Below are 23,610 nucleotides of genomic sequence, written 5' to 3'. Positions count from 1 at the left end.
TTACTGACCTGCCCCTTTTGTCACCACCAGTTTGGGTTTGCTCCGGGCTCCATCACCTTTGGTGGTGTATGCTGCCACCGTGATGGAGTAAGTGGTGTCTGGCTTGAGTCCTCCAATGACCATTTCCTGCGGGACAGTGGGAGGAGACGGAGACAGGAAAATGTCAAAATGTGTCTGGAATTATTGAGGATTTGACCCCGCTTGATGCAGCTGGCGCTGCCTTTTACAGAATGTTAATCTGAGTGAAAACGTCTCCCTTTGTTAATTTTTTACGTGGCATGCATTAAATGTAATATTTCCCCCTGTGTAATGGGAGACCATTACATAAGGTAGATCCTTCGAGTTGCCTAGGTGGAGGAGGGACAATATAAATGTAAATGGGAAGCCCCTGCCTGACTTATTCCTTTAGCATTATTCCAATCAACAACTTAACTTTGTGATAAATGTATGCGGAAAACATCACGGCTATTTGCTGGAAGTTTTTTAACCTCTGCCATTACGTTTCCTTGAGTCCTCTTCAAAGAGAGGCTTCCGATCAATTCTAATGAATCTTTCAAAGGAGCATGTTTGAACGAATGCAGAATGAGGTTTTTAACAGGCTGGTTGGCTGAGTGATAGGAGAGGTCAATAAAGGTAAATGAGGTATAAGTACTGTCTTGCACTTGCAATAGTATTCATGTAATGTAGATGGACTGAAGTTTGAAATCTGGGTTGAAAATTAGGGAAAAATCTTTGCAAAAAAAATAAAATAATCTGCAGTAAATGATCATCAGAGATATAATGAAGACTTTACAGTAAATGTAAAGGATCATACTTGGAGGTAGTATTTTCAACAAAAGATTTTCAAAAGAAGTGTGTGAATTCACGGCACAACACAAATTCCAAGGCACCACATAGAATATTAAATAATATGGTTTAAAAATCACACACGTATATATATATAAAAAAAAAATCTAACAAAACTAAACACACCACCAGATCACAAGACAAAAAACATTGGATCAAAAAACACACAGCACGACACAAGAAGAATTAGCATTCCAGGCACAGAGGGGCAGTGGATATTGCATCAGCCGCCATTTTGTAAAAGCTGGATGAAGCATCTTTTTTTTTTCTCCCGTCAGTGGCATATACAGATAGTATATAGAGGTTGGCTGGCCAGCCAGCCGAGGTGAAACCCCTGAGCCACTCTGCTCTCAAATACTGGAGGGGCTGTGTAAACTGTGAACGCAACCAGGTTGATGCAATACCCGCTGTTTACACCCTCTCAGCTAAACATAGCACTCAGGCGAAACTTCGTACTCACATATTCAGCTGTATCGTCCGTTTCCCACTAACCCCCCCCCCGCCAAAGAGAGGAGAGTGCAGGAGAGAAAGCATTTTTTTTAAGAAAGAGAGAGAAAAAAGAAAGGGAAGAAATTGTATTGTGAGGGAGAGGGAGGCAGGCATCAGAGGTTTGGGAGCAGAGGGTTGGTATCAGAAATAGGTCACTGGTTTTGTGAGTTCAGGAGAGAGAGGAGCTGTTTGAAGCTGAAGTTACGAGGAGCAGCTGAAACAAGCCTGATAGCTGTATAGATGTGAAGATAACTGTTACAGTGCAGGTACTGATGAGCAGCTACCTCAGTGTCAAATCATTAACGGCAATGGCCAGTTGTGGATATTCAGATGTAGTGTTTAAGGGTCTCATGATGGATTGGATCTTCTAATCTAGTAACTAAGATCAATAAGTTGAGTTAAAACTCATTCTACTCTAGGAGTTGTGGTTCAGCTAAACGCCAACAATGTAATGTGATGCTGGTGGCATTTGGCTTGAATGGCTCCTTTATTTACCTGCAAACAATAGATTAAGATACAACTATTGCATACAACTATTCCTTTCTGTGTTATTTACCCTATTGCTTCAAGGCTACAATATAATGATCGCTACTGTGCACAACAGTGCCGCTTTGGCAGAATTTCTCCAACACTGTGTCTTCAGTTTTGTAATTTTTGTAAAAAAGAGGGAAAAAAAGAAGGCCATTATAGACGGCTCAATAACAATTCCAACTGTCAGTGAAATGTTTTCATGCCAATTGTGTTTTTTTACGAGCCCTGGGCACAGAAGACTATAATCAGCATTTCCTTTGAGTATTTGCATTTGATGCAAGCACACAATCAGAAATTTCATGGTAGATGTTCCCATAAAGCAGGGGTCTACCCATTCCTAATGAAAGCCACAGAGGCAGAAAAGGGAGGACAAGATGAGTGAAGGTTTGACCACAGTTCTTGTTGTGGGCTGAGGGAAAATAAATTACAGCAATATGAAAGGAAACGCGCGCTCTATTTGCTTCTCTTACTTTAATATTTGCACAGCCACAAAATAAGGTGAGGATGAAGAACACAATTTACAGTCCACGTCAGATAAAAATAATCACCTCAGTTTAACGTTGTTGTTTTATTCTGGCTATAGGTGAAAAATAGACTCAAAGGGAGACGTGAGCATATTTGCAATTTGCAAAAAAACTGCATTGAGGGATGGAATGAGCACGTGAGGCTGTGAGATGGTCATACCTGGGCATCAGCCAGCATGACGTCCTTGATGAGGGGCAGGCCCCTTGACTCGCCATTTTCCACACGTACATAGTGAACCTGGTAGCCACGGATCTGACCGTGCTGCTTGCCAGGCGTCATGGAGCGCCACATCACCTTTAGTGCTGTGGAGTTGAGGACCTCCACCTCCACCCGCCTTGGAGGAGCCCCCGGAACTGTGGGTGAGGGGACAACAGGTCAAACACAAGAATCATTACGTCATATGAATCGCTGAAAATCTTTGATCCACTACTTTACTTTAATTGCTATTTGCATGTTCTCCCCGTGTATGCGTGGGTTCTCTCCAGGTCCTCCGGCTTCCTCCCACAGTCCAAAGACATGCATATTTGGGGTTAGGTTAATTGGAGACTCTAAAGTCGACCTTAGGTGTGAATGTGAGGGTCAATGGCTGTTTGTCTCTCACATTCTGTATGTTGGCCCTCGCCCCAATGTCAGCTGGGATTGGCTCCAGCCCTCCATAGATGATGGATGGATGGAACCCAGAGTCAGCCTTCCCACGATACCACCGCTTCCCTCTGTCCCCTCCACCTTTTCAATATGTGTCTCCTGTGTCTGTCTGCCATCAATTGGAAGCCTTGTCTCTCAGTTATGATGACAAGCCCTTTATGGAAGCCTTCCATGGCCTTTGGATGATGTGCCCTTCCACTCAATCGGCCCCCACTTGCTCCCACACAAACACTTCCAAGTCTCACTCTTCCTCCCTAAATCACCACCCCATTGCCGCCCGGGATCATTCACCAATGTTGTTTACAACCAAAATCGTTTCTACCTTTAAGCCCTGGCTCCTGTTTCTCTACCTGTCACTTCGCAGTCACACGCTATTAACGTAATGACACCAGATCACGTGCCATAGCTGTTGTCAGTGCGCTGTGGCTTTCACCTCTGCAAACGTTAATACTAGTGTTTAAAAAAAATAATACAGGCATGGTACGAATTGGAGCTGGACTCTACTGATGCGCTCATTGTACATCAGTGTCAGCAAATGCTAAAAAATGGATCGAGGAGAATAGAAGGCAATGTCAGCCATCCATCAATGATTCAGAGGTTCTGTGGCATTCTTACATCTTTACTCGTCAGTTCATGTACTTTACTTTTCAACTGCTTTGCTCCTTCGTCTGCTGTATCCAACTCAGATGTGTGATGTTTTGATATAATTTTTTCTTCTTTTGAGGGTGAGATGTTTTTGCAAGCTTCTCGGCTTGTCTGTCTTTTCGTTTTCTTTGCACCACACTTTGCACACAGCCGTCGCACATTTAGAGAAATGGCCAGCAGGATAGAGGCAAAAATCTATTTATGAGTGTAGGGAATGTCAACTGAGCCTATTTTCTCTTGGCTAACACCCATTACCAGTCTCTGTATCTCAGAGTAGGTCAGCCCTGAGAGCATCACAACAGTGGTTAAATCAGAACTGGGAGGATGATATTAACTCGCTTTTGTGAACCATATTTTCCCGTCACAGGATTTGTGATTTACTTTCGTATACGCCTGCTTTTTTTAACCCCCCAACATACTGTTTCCACAGTAAATGCAGACGGACATGCCCTTGCAGTGTAGAGCACTCATAAATGCTTATGGCTCTCTGCTGAGCAATGGGATACTGTTAAAAGCAAACAGATAGAGCCAGGATATCGGATGTGGTAGCTATTATGAATTACATTTGGTTAGTTATTTTTTTTAACAGCGACACATTTGATTTCCCAAGTGTGTTATGCATTTTAAGTGTTTGACTTTCAGATGGTTTACCCAGCTATGTGTGGTCCTGTTACTCATGTTCAAAGATGTTGGTGTGTCTCTGAAGAGTTGCAACGAGGAAACAATTTAGTGTATTTAGAAAAGTATTCTGACCAGTTCTGGGTACTGGGTATTGTCAAATTGGACAATACTTCAAATGAATGCATATGTAATATATAATATAATATAACATGCAACGACTTCAGCTTCTACACATTTGAGATTAATGTACCATCTTCGTCTGTCCGGCAGGTCAGGGGCTCGCTCTCAGGGCCCGGTCCGATCACGGTGAAGGCAGACACAGTGATGTGGTACTGGGTCCACTTCTCCAAGCGCTGCAGCAGCACCTGCTCTTCGGTGGCAGGCACCGTCGGCTCCTCCGGGGTCTCCCCATCGTCACCGCCGCTTTCTGGCGGGCCCACCACCTGGTAGCGCACCCTATACCCTGCCAGGACACCGTTCTGACTCGTCAAAGGCGGGGGGTGCCAACTTACCAGCAGGGTGGTGGAGCTGGTGCTGCTGCACTTAATCTCTTGAGGGGGGGCTGAGGGTTCTGGTGAGGTGGAAAGGACAGGAAAGGGCGGGGGGGGAGGGGATGGGGGTTTGAGGATGAGGAGGTTGGGAAAGGGGGAAAGGGAGGGTTGAAAAACAAAAAAATAAAAAGATGGGAGAGATAAAGAAAATGATAAAAGGAAAATTCAAAACTCAAATAAAAGCAATAAGAATAATTCAAAAAGAAAATTGCAAAACAAAGACGGAGGCAAATATGTTTGAAATGAAAATCAAATCATCAAGCAAATGTCAACAAAAGAGGCATAAACGGACAATGGCATAACCTTATGTAATAATGAATCAAGGTGGCTACCCCTGTAGGACACCCGGGGACATGCTGACATATAGTATTTGGTATTGGTTGGTTTTTTGAGGCAGTAAGGGCAATAAAAAAAATCTCCACAGTGTTACGTATTACTGCGAAATTTTACTATTACTCAGCCTAACTTTAATTCAGCCTTAATTCACTAGTTTCCTGATGCAGTACCAGATGAACAGGGATGAATATATCCCATTATACAATTTATCATCAGGTGCTGAGCTGATGTTTTAGTCCTTAACCAATATATAGCAATCAGGTAAACATGGCAGTCATGTACACTAAACCCCTACTTTCGACTTCAGGGTCTCTGCAATTACAGCTACTGCTAAGGCAGTGAGCTGTCTATGTGACAATTAATGTACTACCTATACTTTTCATTGTTGTTCGTGTTTTGGGCATCAAATATCATCCATCTTGCCCTGAATGAGCACAATTAAATGGACAGAATTGATATTTTCATACAAGAATGTTAGCACGTTAGAATTAGCAACTAACTAACTACAATATAGCAGGGAGATAGTGTAGTATGTTCTTTTAAGCTTTTTTTTGTAGCAATACAGGTTTTTCTTAACATAGTGGTTCTAAAACGTATTAAAACGGAAACATCTGTGAACTTTCTAAATTGAACTCCTGCGTCTTATCCTTGAGTTTGGTATTATATGGACTAAAGGACATGAATGAAAATATTTCCATCCAAATCAGGGATTCCCTATAAACCACCTCATTATTACATTTATGTGTGATGTAAGGTAAAAAGCAAAGAATAATCAATAAAAAAAAATTAAATATTACTTAAAAATGCCACACACAGCAACTGAGAAAAGGAAATAAAATGAAACCCATGGAAAAAAAATGGCAGCATGTTCTCATTCCAAAACAAAGTTTGAAAAAAAAAAATCACGTGAAGAAGGAGGGTACTGGGAAATGAATTTCTCTGTAACCCAGGTGACTCGAAGGAAGAAAAAAAATGACAACTCATGAGAAAACAGAAAATAAGAACACGTAACCTCAAACCAAAAAAAAACAAACAAAAAACACAACAACGAAACAAAAATAAAATCACAAGCATTGTCTGCATCATACGTACCTGACTCCCACAAATATTAAATACTTCAGACTTTCTTACCACCAGCACCTGACTACAGAGTGTGCTTACTCTATAGTCAGTGAGTTGCAACACTCCTCCCCCCAGAAAGCATTGCCAAACATTTTTGGAAATCCCATTTCTAATCAGTAGATAACATCTTCAATGATTCTGATTAATTGAGAGTTAGTTTTGGGCCCCTTGTGGGGTCACTGGGAGGGAGAGAGTTGGCTCTGTGCTGTAGCCAGGGCTGTTTACTGCTCATGTATCTTTGGGCCAGAGGGTCCACAAGATTGTGAGAGGGGAAGCTACAGAGGGGTGGGACTCTCTACTTACATATCCTATTCGTATGCACTTGGCCATGTACACAAACAACCTTCCTTGTTCACAATTTGTTCAGATAAATCCCATTTCATAGCCCCGGTGCCTGTGTGTCTTACTAAAACCTACTGCCATTTTGAGAATACCACGACGCAACAAGAGAGGAAGTGAGATGGAAAGCTTGTACTTTTCTGAATCCATAAAAGTTTAATTGCAGTGTCCTGACGGCAGTCTCACTTTGGGCAGAGCACACTTCATAAGAAAATATACAGGAGTTTTGACTATCAGAGCGACCTCCTACCGGTAAAGAAAGAATGTTCCAGCACACAACAAATAGGACAGGACCTCAGCCACAGTTACCAAACCCTCCTCTGTGTCCAATGGGCTTATTTACTTATGGTCTTACTGGATTTTGAGCCTTTCAGCTTCTTCCCCTCCGCTCATATTGTATTTGCAAACTCTCCACGTCAAGAATGATTGCTCAGTCCTCAGTTCTCAATCTTTGCGGTGCGGAAAAAAAAGATGGCTGTGAATCTGACAGCGGCCAGGCTATCGCAGCGCACAGGCATCCTCATGCCTGATAGCAGTTTAAGACGGGCTGGGGCACAGCTTTAATAAAGTGCATATCCCATGAAGGGCCAGTGGCGGGATTATGGATACTAGAACTATACAACCACAAAAGAAGAAATTCAGCTAATGCTTCACTTGAGGTTCTTTTGAAGCACCATTGAAAGAATATCCTAAATGCTATCTGACAAATAATTAGTCATGTCTGCATTTGTATCCTTCTCTTTGACTTTTAAGTCTGTTGTGATATGACTGGGGGCTCCGGGTACAAAGTCTGCAATGTCAAGTACTGGTGGCATACCCAATCACAATGACTACCCTCAGATTTAAAGTGCTTTTAGTGCGACATCTTTAGTGGATATAAATTACACACAATAATGCTCACAGTTTAGCTATACAGGTCATAACCCAATGCCTGTTGTCAACCCTAAAAAAATGAAACCGATTGCAGATGCTTTCGCTATCAGAGCATAAGCACATGTCTGCATTTGAATTGTATTTTCACCAGAGGCCTCGAATGACAGGCTGTTTGTATTTGTAGATCATTATGGAATTAATCCCTCCCCCCGATGCCAAATGGCCGTGCTGCGGCTCACACAAATATTCCAATACATCTAAAAACCTCCTGCAATTACAGTAAGTGTGTGTGTGTGTGGGGGGGGGGACTAAACTGCTTGTTTGGCTAAATACAGAGGATTTAGAATCTGCCACTTTAATTTGAGAGATAGCACTTGACTGGCTACTGGCAGGTTCTAGGTATAATCTAAATGTGTAACAAAGCCTGACAATCCAGGGGGCCAGGCTCACAGCTCATCTCAAAGCATGAAATTAATTCCGACGCTATGAAATGGGATTCTTATCTGCCACTCTGGAGGCGTGCGGTCCCCTAACACCCACTCCCAGGGTCCATCTTAGGTTCTGCGACCATGTCTCGCAACTGGGTCACAGCTATGGGGAATAATGGGGACCCTCCCAGGTTGTGGACCCTCTCCGGCCGCGTCTGAATGATCTCACAGAAAATGGTTTCTCAACCTGATCTGACTGCAGCGGCAATACCCCAAGAGCCTTTGCTTCTGAATGAGGAACACTCTCGCCAGTGACATCCTGCGCATGTATTTCAGCCTACTGTAATAATACTACGGATCCAAATTAGGATTAAGAGGGAGAGAGGAATTTGATTTGATTGATTTTCTTTTTGTTGCAATGACTTTTCAGAAGTTCTTGACAGAGTGGTCCTCATGACAATAGCCCTGGGTAATGCTGCTTGGACTGAGCACAAACTTCAATCTGCAAACATTTTGTACCACAAGTAATGGACAAAAAAGCAAACAGGGGAATCACATTATCCGTCTTTTCTTTTCACTCAGTGGCTCAGGGGTTTCAGTCTGCTGGACACGGCAGAGGATTCAAAACCAGGCTGAAATGTTTTGTGCGGGGGCTGTGACTACAGCACGGCGCTAACAATGCCAAAAAACGGGGCTCACACACAAAGCAATATTACAATTGTTTGCCATCGCAGTGTACTGCTACTACTACAATTTATTTTTTACATTTGAACTTATATTGTTGTTGAGCCCTCTTTAACATTGCATATATCTCAGAATATAACCGTGCTGTGCAGCTGCTACAGCTAAGCATCTAGTGAATATAGTTTCCCTTACTATAACGTAGTATGGGTAGTTTGTATTTCTTTGAATAAAACTCCGCTCTGTACGAGCAGACAAACTGCAGACGGGGCGGTTGAATATTAAAACGCGTCACGTATTAAGACCGCTGATTCAAAGCGACCTATTCTCTCTTGGTGTTTCAGAAATAAGACTGCAAAAAGGTCTTTTAGAAAGGTTACAGCAGACTGAATCCCTGAACCACGCAATCACTTACCTCGGAGCATCCAAAAGATCAATTTATTTATTGTGTTGTGTTGTAGGGAATCTTTTGCTTTGACCGACTTAGTTTACGACTTTTCTGACCCCAGCAGTGGGAAACCGATTGATAAATCTCACACCTGCTTGAGCGGGGACTCTTGATGAAGGCTTTTAAAGTAACAGAGGCCGAGAAAGACCAGGAACGGTGGGAATACTAAAGAAAAACCCCATAGAAATAGAGTGGATAGACAAGGTAAAGACCGCAGTTAACCTTGAAATGACAGCCAAGGAAGATTTGATAATCTTGTCTTGGAAGGTAGCACTTATGTGGAACACAATATTTACAACGTTTATTGCTGCTCCGAACATGAAGTGATACTCCTTTCCAGGGCAGCGGTAATCAAATTTATTTGGTGTGCAAGCAGATACCATTATCAACCAGCGGTTATCCTTTCTGTCCACTGTAATTGTATGGATGAGGCGGTTCAAATGGAGTCCCTCGCCTCAAGTGGAGACATGAGAAAAGCAATCAGTTGAACTTATTCTCCCCCATGTTTACTGAACGAGGAGAGAGTATGTCACCACTGTCTGCACGTGTCGCTCTGCCTGCGGCGTTACAGTCGCTCGTCGAGGTGCTGGGCGTTGGGTTCCTTGATAAAACCCCCCAACAGAAGATGAAAATAGCAGCAAGCCACTGTCTGGAGTGATGTCAAACCAATATTCTTTCAGAAAACCCAGAAAGTCAAAAGAAATTGAAAAATAATAATACAAAATAAAAGATCTGAATAAAAAACTTATTTAAAAAAAAAAAAGAACCAACACAAAAGGAAGAGGACACAAAGTGAGCAAGGTGATGTCAAGCCATTCCAAGTAGAGCTTTTGTTCCATTGCGCAAGTGGCAAAGAGAGAAACAGAGCTGGAACAAGGTGATGTAAGAGGAAGAGAGGAGTGAATCCAATCCATTCAGCTTGCAGTTTACCGCTCGAGAACAAATGCAAAAACAGAGGTAAGGAAATCACAAACACACATCGACAGGTGAAGATGTGCACAGACTCTTGAGAGACGCCAAGACAGAAATGGGGGTGGATTAACATAAAGTTGTTGGGTTTTTTGTTCATGCCTGGACTGATCAAAGATCAACGGTGCAGTGATTCATTCTCAACAGCTCCCCCGGCGGGCGGGAGTGAGTGTTGCATGCAACTGGCGCTCTCCTCAGTGACTCTGCACTGTCTGTGTAGCTCTGCTGCCCAGCAGTAACTAAAAAGAAGAACTGTGAAGTGGTTGTTCCAAAGCCCCCACCGCTGACAGCCAACAAGTTGCACTGGTAGAAACAGAAAATGTGTTAAAAGAAGTCCACTCCCACCGCCATGGCTCTCCTATGTCCCGGTTCAATTTTTTTATTGATTTAAGCCTCACAAAGTCTAACTAAGCAATATACTGAGAAGCAAAGGTACCCACTCTGACAGCGAATATGTATGTATGATTTCCTTTATTCTGTGTCATCAGGATCCACAATGACAAGCTCTGATCCACCCCTAATCCCACAAATCCATCCTTATTTTCTAGGTTCTTTACCATTAATGTATTAAATGTCAATACACAACGTTATTGTTAATCTTTGTGTGCTGTGTAAACCCAAAAGACACGAGTTTCATACCCTGCCATCGCGGCAGTCCTTCAGCTATTGGATGTATGATTGGATAAGCTGTGTGTTCTCCACAGCTTGCACTGCTGTGTGCTATGATACCGCCCCTGTTATTTTTTAGCTGGCTGTTTTAAATAATTCAGTTGTGTTCCTGCCATCCTTAAAATAAAAATAATCAGTGCAGAACTGATATACTGGAATAAATTCCAGGGGGGTGCATGCGAGTACTTTTGTTGGCTGCTGATATGAGTTTTTTTTCTCCTTTTTCTTACATGACTTAACTCAACTCTGAATTCCCCATCCCCAATCCAAATGCAGTTCATACGAGAGCCTTGGCAGTCTTAGAGGAGAACTGACATTTTTTGTGTCTCTGTCACGTGGAAGAAAGTGCACTTGCTGTTGACAAAAGGAAAAGCAAATATGAACAAAAGTGAAAGGGGAAATAAAGACTCTGCCAAAATTGTCAGTCCACGTAGACTTGATTCGTTTGACAGTGCTGGGTACACTCACACATTTGTAAAGGTTGTAAAACAACCTTAGAGTTTCAATTTCTCCACAAAACAATCAGTTCATTTAGTAAATACCACCTCACCTAAGGTATAAAAAAAACAAAGTCATATTGTTATGTTAAGGTTAACAAAATTAAGGTCAAATGCAAAAAAAAGAAGATATTAAACCATATATTTAGGGAAGAATTAAAAAACACATCAGTTGAGTCAGTTTGTTATGTATTTCATCATTTCTGAATCAGCTTTGAACCCTGATTATGTCAAAAAACACAGGTTCAAAGATGATGATGCAGTAGAGAAAACAATATGTTAGAGCTTCAGTCGAAATGAAAGGAAAAAACAAAACACAACCTCTTGAGAATTTAACTTAGTTAAGGACCATACAGGCATAACAAAACACTGAACTGCTTTCCTGGGGGGAAAAAAAATCTCTTTGTTAGCCTACCCACAAAGAAAACACGAGAGAAGACTCAATCAAAGAGTTACATACTGGCTTGCAAGGTCTTCTGCGATATGTCATTTGTGAAGGCTCCGATGCCTTTGACTGAAATGGCTGCCAAGGAGAAGTGGTATTCTGTGTTTGGGCGGAGCCCTTCCACAACAAATGACGATGTTGGTCCAAATGTCTTCTTCATCTGCAGATGGAGGGGGAAAAAAACAGTTAAAAGACAAGTCTGGTTTAAACATGGTTGCCCATAAATCCAATGCTGGTTCATTTATTAATCACACCTCTTGAAATCGAAAAGAGGTGTGTAAGAAACTTCTTACCGGAGTCCCGAAACTGCCTTCTCTGTAGCGAAGTTCATAGCTGATAATTCCTTCCTTTTCATAAGCAGGTTCCCAGACCAGTTCAATGCTTATGTCAGCCACGGCACCGACGTGGAATTTGGATGGTTGACCTGGAACTGAAGAAGACAGCACAGGACATTGTTGTATGTCACTGAGAATTAGTAAGGCGTAGACATGGGAGGGCTACTGATCAGTTACCAAAGGAATGAAGTTCTTCAGAATGTGACAACGAAGTTGTTTTCTTTGTTCAGTGGTTTCTTAGTAGAAGAGCATATATGTTATCTACCCACTAGCAAGATCAGCATAATGGGATTCATCATAAAAGAGAGGAATAGATCACTGTTAAGAACAGAAGGCATCTGTCCAGTGACAGAAACCCTTTCTGGGGTCTCTGAAGTTGGATGTACTGCCTTGCACCAGCATGGACAGAGTGATTTCGCTCAACCTTGATGTTGATCCTGGTGAGTTGTCAGATGGAGGTTCTTTCTCAAATTTGGCTGTTCTTTATTCTTTTCCGACTGGCATGATCAAACAGACCTGCAGAGGCTGCAGATGTGTAGGAGAATCTTTGCACAGCGGGGGGGGGGGGGGGGGGGGCACTTGGCAGCAGGCACATTCTGTTTTAAGTTTCAGAAATTTTGCTGCTAATGAACAATACATTTGAAGATGTTCTTCAATGGCTGTGAAAGTCTTCTCCTTAATCAGAAGGCTGGATAACAGATGCAGCACTCACCACATTGTTGTGCAACTTACTCTTAACTTTCTCAACAACGTGGTTTCCATAAAATGTTGAACATTACACATGTGCCCACTGTATCCTGAACAAGGATGAAAAACCATATATCAAGTCGACAGACACAGTTTTCATGTCCTTACCTCCTTGCAGTACTTTGACATGGATGGGCTCTGAGAAGGGTCCGTCGCCTACAGATGTGAATGCTAAGACTTTGATTGAGTACGTCTCTTGAGGAACCAGGCTCTGGATCGTAGTGATTATGCTGTCCTGGACATTGTGAATCTGCCAGAGACTCATTGGCTGAGAGTCATCCATGGTGTAATAAACCCGGTATCCCTTGATCTGCCCATTGGGCTCCTCGGGTTCTTCCCAGCGCACCATCATGGTGTTTTGGGAAATGATCTGGGCCTGAATGTTTCGCGGTGGACTGGCGGGGGCTTGCTCTCCAGTCCGGGTTTCTACTGGCTCACTGGGAGGACCCTGACCAATTGTGTTGATGGCTGAGACGCGGATTTCATACTCTGTGTTGGGGTAGAGGCCACCAATGCTGTAGCGTGTAGTGGTGATATCATCCACCGTCTCATACTTGCTGTCTGGGGACTTTGCCCTGTACTGGATGATGTAGTAAGTCACTGGGTCCGGGTTGCCTGAGTCCCAGGTGATGGTTACACTGGTGGCTGTGGTTTCAGTAACCACAGGGGTACCTGGAGGCTTGGGGAGAGCTGTTACGATGACAAAAGAGGGAACAATGAGGAGGCAATCATTTATAATCACAGTGACTTCTTTGAAATGACTTCACAATGCCTTGAGAGCATTACAACAATACATATTGTTAAGTCAGTTCTGCAAGTTTCAAACATAACGACAGTTTATCTTTCTGACTGGCACAGTGTTCTCTTACATTTGACAGTGATCTGCGCCACAGCTTCAATGATGCCAAGGCTGCTCATGGCCACGCAGGTGTAGTTAGCTGACTCACGAACGCTGCTCAGTTCGAGAACATTCCTGCCCACTGGCATCTCATCCTCCGGTGTCAAATCCTCAGAGTTCAGGATCCACTTGACGTAAGGCATGGGCGACCCCACCGCAACGCACGTAATGTTCACACTGCCACCAGGCATAATTTCCTGACTCGTCGGTGGAATGGAGAAGCGAGGAGGCACCCGCCGGACTGGGAGGAGGCATGAGGAAGAGGAGAGGATGACAAAATAGGGCAAGGGAGTCAAAAAAAGAGAAAGAGAGAGGTAACAAGAGAGGCCGATGAAAATGGACCCTTCTCAAGGAAATACTTAACACAAAAGGTTCAACATGGTAAACGTGAAATAAAACACAAAATAATAAATTAGACTTTTAAGAAACATAAAAATATATAAATAATGAGAAGGAACTAAACTAACAGAACTGCTTCAACAACAATATATATTAACAATAAAGCAACGATTCATAGCAACAAGGTTCCATTGACCAATATTTGACCCATCACAGCACAATTAAAGACACAAAAATCTATTACGAGTTTCTCATCTTTGGAACTGAACTGCTGACATATATATACAACTAAGGCATAACCTGATCACCAACTACGAAGGTGTATAGCGAAGGCTATGTGATAATGCTATCACACTGCAACCTGGAACTTCCTGTCCTCTCCGGCACGCATGCCAAGTAGGAAGTAGGCCATTACAGGCTTCTCCCACAGCACAGGAAGTGTAGGGTTACGGAGCAAATGACCGTCTCTACAAGGTCTCTAAACAAATTCTAGCGCAAGTTTGCACTTGACACCTGTCTCTACTACCTGGATATCTTAAAGATGAGAAACTTTAATCAGATTTTTGTGGTTTAGGGTAGATCCACTGGACAAAGCCTTATTAAGATCTGACACGGTTCCATTGATAGATGCAGCTATCAGTTTCACAGACAGCATGCATAAATAGACCGAGGTAAATTAAGGAGTAAATGATAACAAAATCAGATATAAAAATTGAGATAAAATGCATAGAGGAATATAACTGAAGGGTCGCTAGCATGCCCAGACAAAAGACGATTGGAGAGGAAAGAAGAAATACAAGATAGAGGATAGGGCATCTGAGGAAAGTATCGCAAAGAGAGGGAACAGAGGAGCACAGAGTGACAGAGGAAGAGAAAGAGAGGGGGGAGGTTGGAGGAGGGTAAAGGGGGGGTAACCCGCTTCAATGCTGTGTAAACTTTGTTTTTCTTCAGCTAATGTGACAAAATGTGGTGGTGGCACATTGTCACATCGCAGTCCCAGTTAACACAAAGTAAGTATTGAGGAACAAGGTATGTGCCTGAAAATACACAGAAAAGGAACTACAGTAGTTGTGGCAAGATAGTCTAGTATAACAGAGTGTTGGAGTCAAGAACAGAACTGGATCAACAGCGAGTAAAAATCCAGAAAACAAGAAAGAGAGAAGATGGATAGGGGCAGTATGACGGCTCAGAGAGGGAGACAGGGTGGAACCTCAAAACTCATGGACAGGAGTTGGAATTTGAGTGGCAGGAGGTTGATAATGAGTCTGAGACGCAGAGGGAGGGCGTGGAGGGCACTGTGTACCTCCATGTGTGTGTATGTGTATATACATAGATGTATATATATATTTTCTGGGTTGGTATAGACATGAGTGCGCGTGTGTACAGTATGCGAGAGTTAGACGGTGCAAGAGTATGAGTTAGCAAAAAAACATTGTGTGTTCATGAGAGGCATCCCAGCAAGCACCTGACCGATAATGACATGTAAGAGGTGGCCAAGTTCAACACTACACTAAGCAAAGACAAGTGGTATGGTATTCAGGGGTTTCCTTGCCTACTGTATGTTTATATAAGGTGAGTAACATTGGTATTTGTTTCTAAAATTCTGAGTTAGAGAATTGCCCATATTGCTGGCCGGTTTAACACCAAACCTGGAGAGAAAAAATCTTTTTAACCTGCCCAATAAAGTTTAAACTTACTTAAACAAAATCCATAAACATATTTAGGATATGGATTGACATAAAAGATACATGCAGCTGCTATGGACTTCCGAGTCTATCTCTATTCGAAACAGCTTTTTCGACTCCGGCGCAAACGACAGTATCTACATCTATTCAACGTCAAAATGTTTGTTGGGATGCAAACGGTCAAAGAGAGAGAGAGAAGGAAAGTATCGCAGATGTGGGAGTAAAACATGATGAGCTAAATGGAAGAGATGACTTAGAGACAGACAGATAGACAGGACGGGAAAGACATTGACGAGAGACAAGACACAAGGCAGGACAAAACAGACTCAAGCAGCAAGACAGCGGACAAGAAGACAGACAGTGACGGATGGCTACGCAGACATACTGTACAGTACGCAAGGGGGATGGGGAGGGGTTTGGGTTGTTGGAGAAAGGGAAGGAGGAGGAGGAGGAGGAGGAGGAGGAGGAGGAGGAGGGCATAAGTGGGGGATAGAATAAGGAGACTGTGATTCCAAATACAAACAAACACAAATCAAAAAAGAAAACATGGCTCAAAGTGGGTTTGGAGTTTCTCGCACACTGGGGCTTAAAATCCAAGACTCAACTACACGTCCCCTCCTCCCCACCTGGAAACACCTCAGAGCACCTTAGTGCAATTGTAACGTGGGAAGTGTCGGGTGGGCGGATGTGACGTGTGTGTGTGTGGGGGGGAGGGTTGGGACTGAGAGGGAGATTCAGGGGTAGATATCGAGAGGGGTATGAAGGATAGGTAGCATTCCAAAATCCACCGTGTCGATCCAAATGGGATTCATATGATCGTTGCATGGGACAGTTAGTAAACAAACTATGGACACAAATATCACCTACACACACTCAACTGAGGGGATTTTACTTGTGACCTGACATTGGCAATGAAACGGTTGCTAACAACTTACATAAGAGTTTACCGACAAGTACTTTGTGTGGGCAAAGCTGCCTAGCGCATACAACAGGCAGGTACTATGTACAACATCCAAGTGGTCACAACACATCTCTAGTCACTGGCTTTTAACAGCCTTGTCATACAGAGTTATTGAAAACACTGCATTTTGCTTTAAATGTACCAAGATTAAAAAACAACAACAACAACAATAACAGATATTTAAAGGTTTGGTTGAATAAAACCCCGATGGAGCCCTGAAACCAAAGTCGGGCTTCTGCTTTGTCCTACTCTGAGCTACTCTCCATGTTTCTTTCCAGTCCTATAGTTTGCCATTAATGTCAATTATGTTACTACACTGGGCAAGAGCCGACCTGACCTTGATGGAAAAAAAGTTAATTGCTGATATCTGAAGAAATCCTCTGTCAAAATAGAGACAATAGCCTCACATTTGACGAAAACATGGCTCTACTAGATATTGGGAATCAAAAAAAATCCTAACCTGTCTTGACCTGACTGTAAGAAAAAGTGAAAAAGGAAATAATGGGACGCATCACGGTTTGGATAAGATATCCCTCTTTTGTTCCATCCTGACGGTTATCATGTCCAAATGCGAGTCATGTTGAATTTGGGAAAAAATGGGAAAAACCCCATCATTTAGGGAGAAAGATATCCATCCCTGCATCCTAATTTGTCATAAAAAAATATCTGACTAGAACAACAAAGGTGAAAGGGCAGCCCATTTCTCACACAGACATGCATGGGTGTGGCTATGGCATGAGTGACATACACAGGTGCGCCCCCATCCACTTGGGCAGACACCGGAGAACCAATACAATCCCAAAAATGTCACCTGAACCCATCCAGGCATGCCATTCATTCCCAAATATAGCATTGTTCCAGACACACGCACAAAATCAAATGAAAGGAAACTAAATCAAACTGAACAAGTCCACAAAAATAACTAAGTCCAAACAGCATAGACAGTACCAGAGTGCAGCTGTGTTCAACAAAGAGGTATGCATCAATACTATTAGATGTTTTTCAGCTATGATTTTGTCTCTGCCTGAATTTGGACTTCAATCCAAAAGAATGGTGAAAACTGAACAGGGCGAACAGGGCCTGTTTTTTGTTTTTTTTTAGGGGAAGCTGTCAATCATAGTGTGTCTGGTGGGGCTCTTCTCTCCTTGGGGCTCAGGTCAGCCAATGGACCGGGAGCTGTAGTGGCTCAGTGAATGAGGTTTCCCCACAGGAAGATGTCTCTGTTCACCTTTGGGAACCTACACTGTCAGGCCAACGTGAGAACCAAGACCAGCCACATGGCAAATGCTGGTTACGTGCTGGCCATGTGAATTCTGAAATAAACAAATCCCTGAGCCAAAAAAGCCGCGTTGAGAAATTACCCGTCAACGGCACGCACCCTGTGTCGGACACGCAAGTAAATTTGGTCTTTGCCTTTCTGCAGAAGATCAAGAGCTCAAGGTCAGCTGATGCTACAGCACATTGCAATCTATCCTGGGAAAGAAGATTATAAATCTTAAAACTGAGTCACCACGGTATCATTAACAAGACACGGGCCTGTGTGATATGACTGAATGTTCAAGTGAACCATGTAACTCTGTCATGTCACTGCTCCAGTAAGGTCTCACAAGCTGTGTGTGTGTGTGTGTGTGTGTGTGTGTGTGTGGCATCCTCTCCTCTCCAAACTTTCAAATGTAGCGCCAGTGAAAAGACGATAAAGAATCCCAATTGCATGGACAGGCTCCTCATTCACAGAGACCAGGAGCCCAGCCGGCCCATTTGGAAGCGAGGGACAATAAAACAAAACATGTACCTTTGGTTTGGACGACTAACAAAAACATAATCTCGTTTCAAGCCCCAATGTGGAGAGAAAGACAAAAAGCCTTACAATGGACGAGGTGGAAAGCAGTCGAGAGAGAACGCCAGAGTACTGCACTAACTCTAACAGTGGGCGGTGTTGTGGAGGGATTTGTGCCAAAAAACAGAGGTCGGAAGGTGGACATTATCGGCCATTTTGGTGAGGCAGTGATCGCTGCCCCAAAATGAAGGGGGAAGCCAAAATAATGTGCAGCCTTAAGTGTCACCTTGAAGCTGAGATTACACCCTCTTGCTGCCTGAGGACACAGGCGCAGTACGGAGATCCTTTAGTCACACTTGCTGGGTGAGGCCTACGGCATTTACATATAAGCTGTAGGGGTCGGCCTGCATTAACATACCTTGGCTGCGCCGATGCTAAACAGTCACTATGGGTGGCTCATCAAAATGGAAATTATTACCTGAAGGAAACTGACAGGAATCGTGGCAGGGGTATCTAATAATAGCAAGCAGTGAATTTAAGGGATTTCAGAGCGTGTCGCTCTGTTGTCTTACAGGACGAAGAAAATCAGCAAAATCATACTTCTATTACGTCCCCTCACTGTGGTGATCCCGTCAGTGAATGCTATCAGTTGGACTGGATATGGGGATAATATTCATGTGTTTGCATTAGAAATAAGAGGTCCTGAAACTTGTTTTTGTGGGTGTTTTTTGGAGGGGTGGCTATGAACTTCAGGACTCCTCGAGACAAACATCTAATAGAGATGGCAGGGTTTTGCTTTGGTCGGTGAGAACATAAGGTGTAATCTAGCTTTCTTTCCCAACGTTACACACAAATGCATAGCGGGACATGCGAGCACATTCAAAATCAGGCAGATACCATTGTAGAAGGCCAAGCATGCACATGCGTACATAACCGCGCAGTCTTTCTGCATCAGTGTTATCCATAGTACTTTACAATTAGACATGAGTACCAAATTTAGACATGGCAGGTTTTTGTTACGCTCCGTTTCGTTCAGTTGGACTTTACCATACTGTGTGGACACTACTTAATGGGGGGCAGCAATGACAGAGAACCTACTGGTTTTCACAGACAAGAAAGTCTGTTGTTTTTTTTTAATATTTGTATAATTACTTTCCAGATGAATAATTGATGTGGCTGGTGCAATGGAAAGCAGTGGCATGGATTCGGCAAACTGGGCCAAAAAATGTATCAGATATATTCTGCATCTTCCTCAAAATAAAAGGGGGTTTGTCTTGCTAATATTTTGGGGATTATCGTGGCTCACGAAAACTCTTGACTAGCAATGAGGCTCGGCATTTACCTGCAAAGAGCCACAGAGCAATGACAAACTGTCTTGTTGACATAGGATACATGTAAAGGTGACCTTGCACAAGATATGCTCGGGTTTAGAAGCTGACCAGATTGCAGGAGTGGATGGCTAAATTAACGCTATCAAAGCACGGGGATTGCTACCGTAGTGTGCTTGTTTTGGAGCAGTAGTCATTTTCAATATGACTTTCGGACACTTAGCAGAGATTAGTCTTACCTCCTGGAGATCAGCACACTTTGACAGTCACAAATACAAAAAGAAACCCCCTCTCTCCGAGGACAGCAGCGGGGACAAAGTGTGTAATCTCTTCTGCCTGAAAGACTGATATGCATAATCTACCTAGAGTTCTTGAGCCACATCAAATATCCCTCGTAAAAAATCGTGGAACCCTTCCGGAAAAACGTGTCTCGTATGTATTTATAAGAGTGGTAGAGCTGTAGCAGGTGACATGAGATTCACAATAGATCTGATACAGCTGAATAGAAAAAACCTGGTGCGCACGCTGATGCTTACATTTAAGCAAATTGGCTGAAACATAAATCAGTGAATGCTTTCATTTGGCACTTGCTTCTCATTATTGTTGTAGAACTACAACAGGGGCGCCTAAAAGAGGAAGTAATTGTGCATCTCATCGTTGTCCAGTTTGCGAATCTCCATTAATTGAGTCCACCTGCATTTCTCTATGCGTGTGTGCAAATAAGGGAATGAGGATTTTTTAAATATTAAATCACACTTTGTTAAATTAGTGGCCTGACAAACTGCGCTCCCTCAACAACAGCATGGACATCTCGCTGCCGCCTCTCTTTGAGCGCCTGCTAAGCAACATCAAATGTGATGTTGACCTGGTCACATCGTCATTGATTCACAATGGCTGCCTGAATCACCATGGAACCCGGTGTAAATCTTTTCAGTAAAGGATTTCTATAAACAAGATGACAGGAACACTGGCTGTATGAACACTTATTTCATTCGGCACTGGCATGTGCACTCCGAGACTCAAGAGGCAGAGCAGCATCATTTTGAAAAAGGACCACAAATCTCACCAACAAATAAACCACAAAGGACAAACATTGGTTCTAACAGAAAACAAATTCAAAAACAAAAGGAAAAACCACACAAACACAACACCCGAATCACAACACAAAAAAAAGATTAACAAAATAAAGGAAAGCCAAAAAAAAAAGGGTTGTATCAAAAAAAAAAAAAAAACACGTAGAGAAACCAAAGGAAGTGAAGGAATCAATTGAACACAACACAGGGAATGCATAAAGAAAAGGACCGTCATGGCCAAACGGATTCAATACAGGCATGCAAGCGCAGTTACATTCTTCCATCATGCAATAGGTGCTGTTATTTTCACGTGCTGGGTTTCCATGGCCACACGTGCAAGAAAGCTTTTAGGTGCAGAAGCAGTACCAAAGGATGCAAAACGAGAAAAGGCCCCACAATGCAAACATAAAAGTAAAGTCACAAGACCCGAGCTACTCGGGTTTGCTTTCATCATTTCTTCCTTGGAAATAAAGAAAAATCTCTTTCATAACCATTTAGCAGTTTAGTTTAACCGATTAGTATTTGTTCAAATTAGTAATGAATCGAGCTCTGTCATATAGGCATATACAGCTAAAATTTTTCCAACATGTTGAATTGTTTTATTTTTCAAATGTGGGTTGAAAAAAGTAAAAAAGAAAAAACACACCAACCTTCTCGAAGCTCTGAGGGATGTAAAGGGGTTGATGCAGAACACAATGACATGAGGAGAAGAGAAAAATAGGGGAAACACAGAGAGAGTAAAAAAAGCCACCTCAAGGTGTTTAGCTGCAGCTACATTTCCCTTTGCTTCAATCTCCTTTTCTTTTTTTTTTTTTTTCCTCTTTCTCCCTTGTCCCTGCTATCAGTGACACCCGACTTGAAAGTGCACTTGCCGGCCCCCCACCCCCCCTTAAATAAACTTTGAACCAGAACAATCAGATTCACCCCAGTGGCCGCACTGTTGCCTGCTAAGAAAAAAAAGAGAGTGACTGGCGCCACTGGGGTCAAGTCAAGCGCACCATACTCATTATTCAAAAAATTTCACAAGCTCCTTATAGCCACAAGGACAGGCTGCTGTGGTGGCTGCATTTGCTTTTGTCAGAGAAGGAAACCAAATAAAGAGAAAACAAAGAAAAAAAACTAATGAGAGATAGGAAATAAAAGAAGACACAGTTTGGGCTGAAATTAGCAGCTGCAGTTCAAGACGGTAACAGTAAAAGTTGCTTGGAGGCCAATCCGCAACACTGTCAGTGTGATTCCTGTGGGGGCTCAGTTTGCCCTGGAAAAGCATGAACCCGGACACAATTTGGGAAAGTTGCCTTGTCTGGTTTTTTAAAAAATATATTTTTTTGAAAAGTGATCCCCACCACAGCTGCTAATCTCGAGTGCATTTCGCTTTGTGAACAAAACATAGTCAACATCAAGTATCAGAAATTGATTGACAAAAGTTAACTGAAAACAGACAACGGTTGACACCATCAAGGGATAACAAGTGCGCAACACAGTGTGAACGTCTACCCGAGTAATTATGACCCCTTGTGAACTGATGGAGCCGGTGTTCATGGAGACTGCATGAGTTGTTGGAAATGATATCGGGGGGGGGGGGTTATAGCTGTGTGCGCTTTTTTTGGACCGTACAAACGTCTAAACATCCCTGTGCTGTGTCAACAAAGTGTTCCCAGCATTGTTATTTAATGAGTCCCGTAGAGCTCCTGATTGTAATTTGCATGAACCCTGTAATTTCTACCACGCTGCACATGACCGAGGCGAAGAGCTACCTGACATTAAGTGTTACTGCGTCGCAGTGGAGACAGCAGGAGCCTCCGGGATGAACGCTGGCATGAGGAGACACTAATCTTGATGAAACCTTTTTTTTTTTTTTTTTTCCGTCCGCTCCTCAACCTTGAATTTTTCTTCCCTATGCTGCTACCTCACAGGGTATGATAATAGCAATAATAATGAAAAAGCAGCTCCCTGACCCATTTCATAATGTCAGAGTAGTGAATTATTTATCGGGAACAAAGTTATTTGGTACACAGCAGAGGGAACAAACTGAGCAGATACCGAGGCATCTTATTTGATATGCACAATATATAAATAATACATGTCGAAAAATGCATCGGCTTCAATTTATTAAATCTCCCTCAACTGGGATGCATTGTCATTTAACATTAGTGGTCGCGCGTAAGCTTTTGTCTTAATTGCCTGTTTCCTATGACACTCTACATTCTCTGTGACTGATAGTTTTTCATATCTTCACTTTGCTGGAACAGGCCAGCCAAAATTACAACTGACTGTAAAAGGCTTTAGAGATAAAACCCCGCAGAAGAAACGGGGCGGATATTATGGATTTATGTTCCAGAACACCATCAAGAAAAGTAGCAGTGCACTATTTATAATCTATGTGATAGGGCATTTTTTCTAATGTAATACAGAGCAGCTGACTGTGTTAACAGTCGTTTCCTATTAATTCCCCACTAGGAAATCCATTTTACCCGGACATCTGCAGGAGGCTACAGGGTTGAGATTTTGATTGGTGGGCATTACTACCTCGCCGCACAATCAAAATCCAGACTTACCGTTGTGCTCCTGTACCTGGAAGAGACTAATCAAAAAGAAGTCCTTCGCGACTCTTTTTGGATTCCGTAAGTTGGACGAAGGGGTGAACATTTTACCGGGCACACAATTACAGGTAAAAGGTTTTTAACAACCGATAAGGCAAAGACATACGGCTTGTTGTGCTACACATTTCCTTCCGAGTAGGGGAGGGCATTGAAAGACAAAATGGAGCATAACATCATAACAGAGAAGAACGTTAGTTGGTCAAT

The 23,610-nt window shown here is 42.8% G+C and overlaps 1 protein-coding gene across 14 annotated transcripts in view; it reads right to left on the bottom strand.

The window, feature by feature from the left end:
* ptprsa (protein tyrosine phosphatase receptor type Sa) overlaps nt 1–23,610 on the bottom strand; it is a 217,612-nt gene that overhangs the window by 49,664 nt on the left and 144,338 nt on the right. For 5 of the 14 annotated variants that reach the window (XM_035647166.2, XM_035647165.2, XM_035647171.2 and 2 more), the window contains 9 exons: nt 21,454–21,465; nt 13,612–13,881; nt 12,851–13,432; nt 11,954–12,090; nt 11,676–11,820; nt 4,553–4,873; nt 2,551–2,744; nt 1,307–1,333; nt 9–126 (listed from right to left, as the gene is read on the bottom strand). In XM_035647166.2, coding sequence (XP_035503059.1) covers nt 9–126; nt 1,307–1,333; nt 2,551–2,744; nt 4,553–4,873; nt 11,676–11,820; nt 11,954–12,090; nt 12,851–13,432; nt 13,612–13,881; nt 21,454–21,465 — 1,806 coding nt within the window. The remainder of the gene's footprint in view (nt 1–8; nt 127–1,306; nt 1,334–2,550; nt 2,745–4,552; nt 4,874–11,675; nt 11,821–11,953; nt 12,091–12,850; nt 13,433–13,611; nt 13,882–21,453; nt 21,466–23,610) is intronic. The other 9 variants (XM_047336678.1, XM_035647174.2, XM_047336677.1 and 6 more) reach the window with 5 other exon arrangements.

Source organism: Scophthalmus maximus, chromosome 13, assembly GCF_022379125.1.
Source record: "Scophthalmus maximus strain ysfricsl-2021 chromosome 13, ASM2237912v1, whole genome shotgun sequence".
Classification (NCBI taxonomy): domain Eukaryota; kingdom Metazoa; phylum Chordata; class Actinopteri; order Pleuronectiformes; family Scophthalmidae; genus Scophthalmus; species Scophthalmus maximus.
The sequence above is the reverse complement of the archived record's forward strand: the minus strand, read 5'-3'. Positions and strand labels throughout refer to the sequence as shown.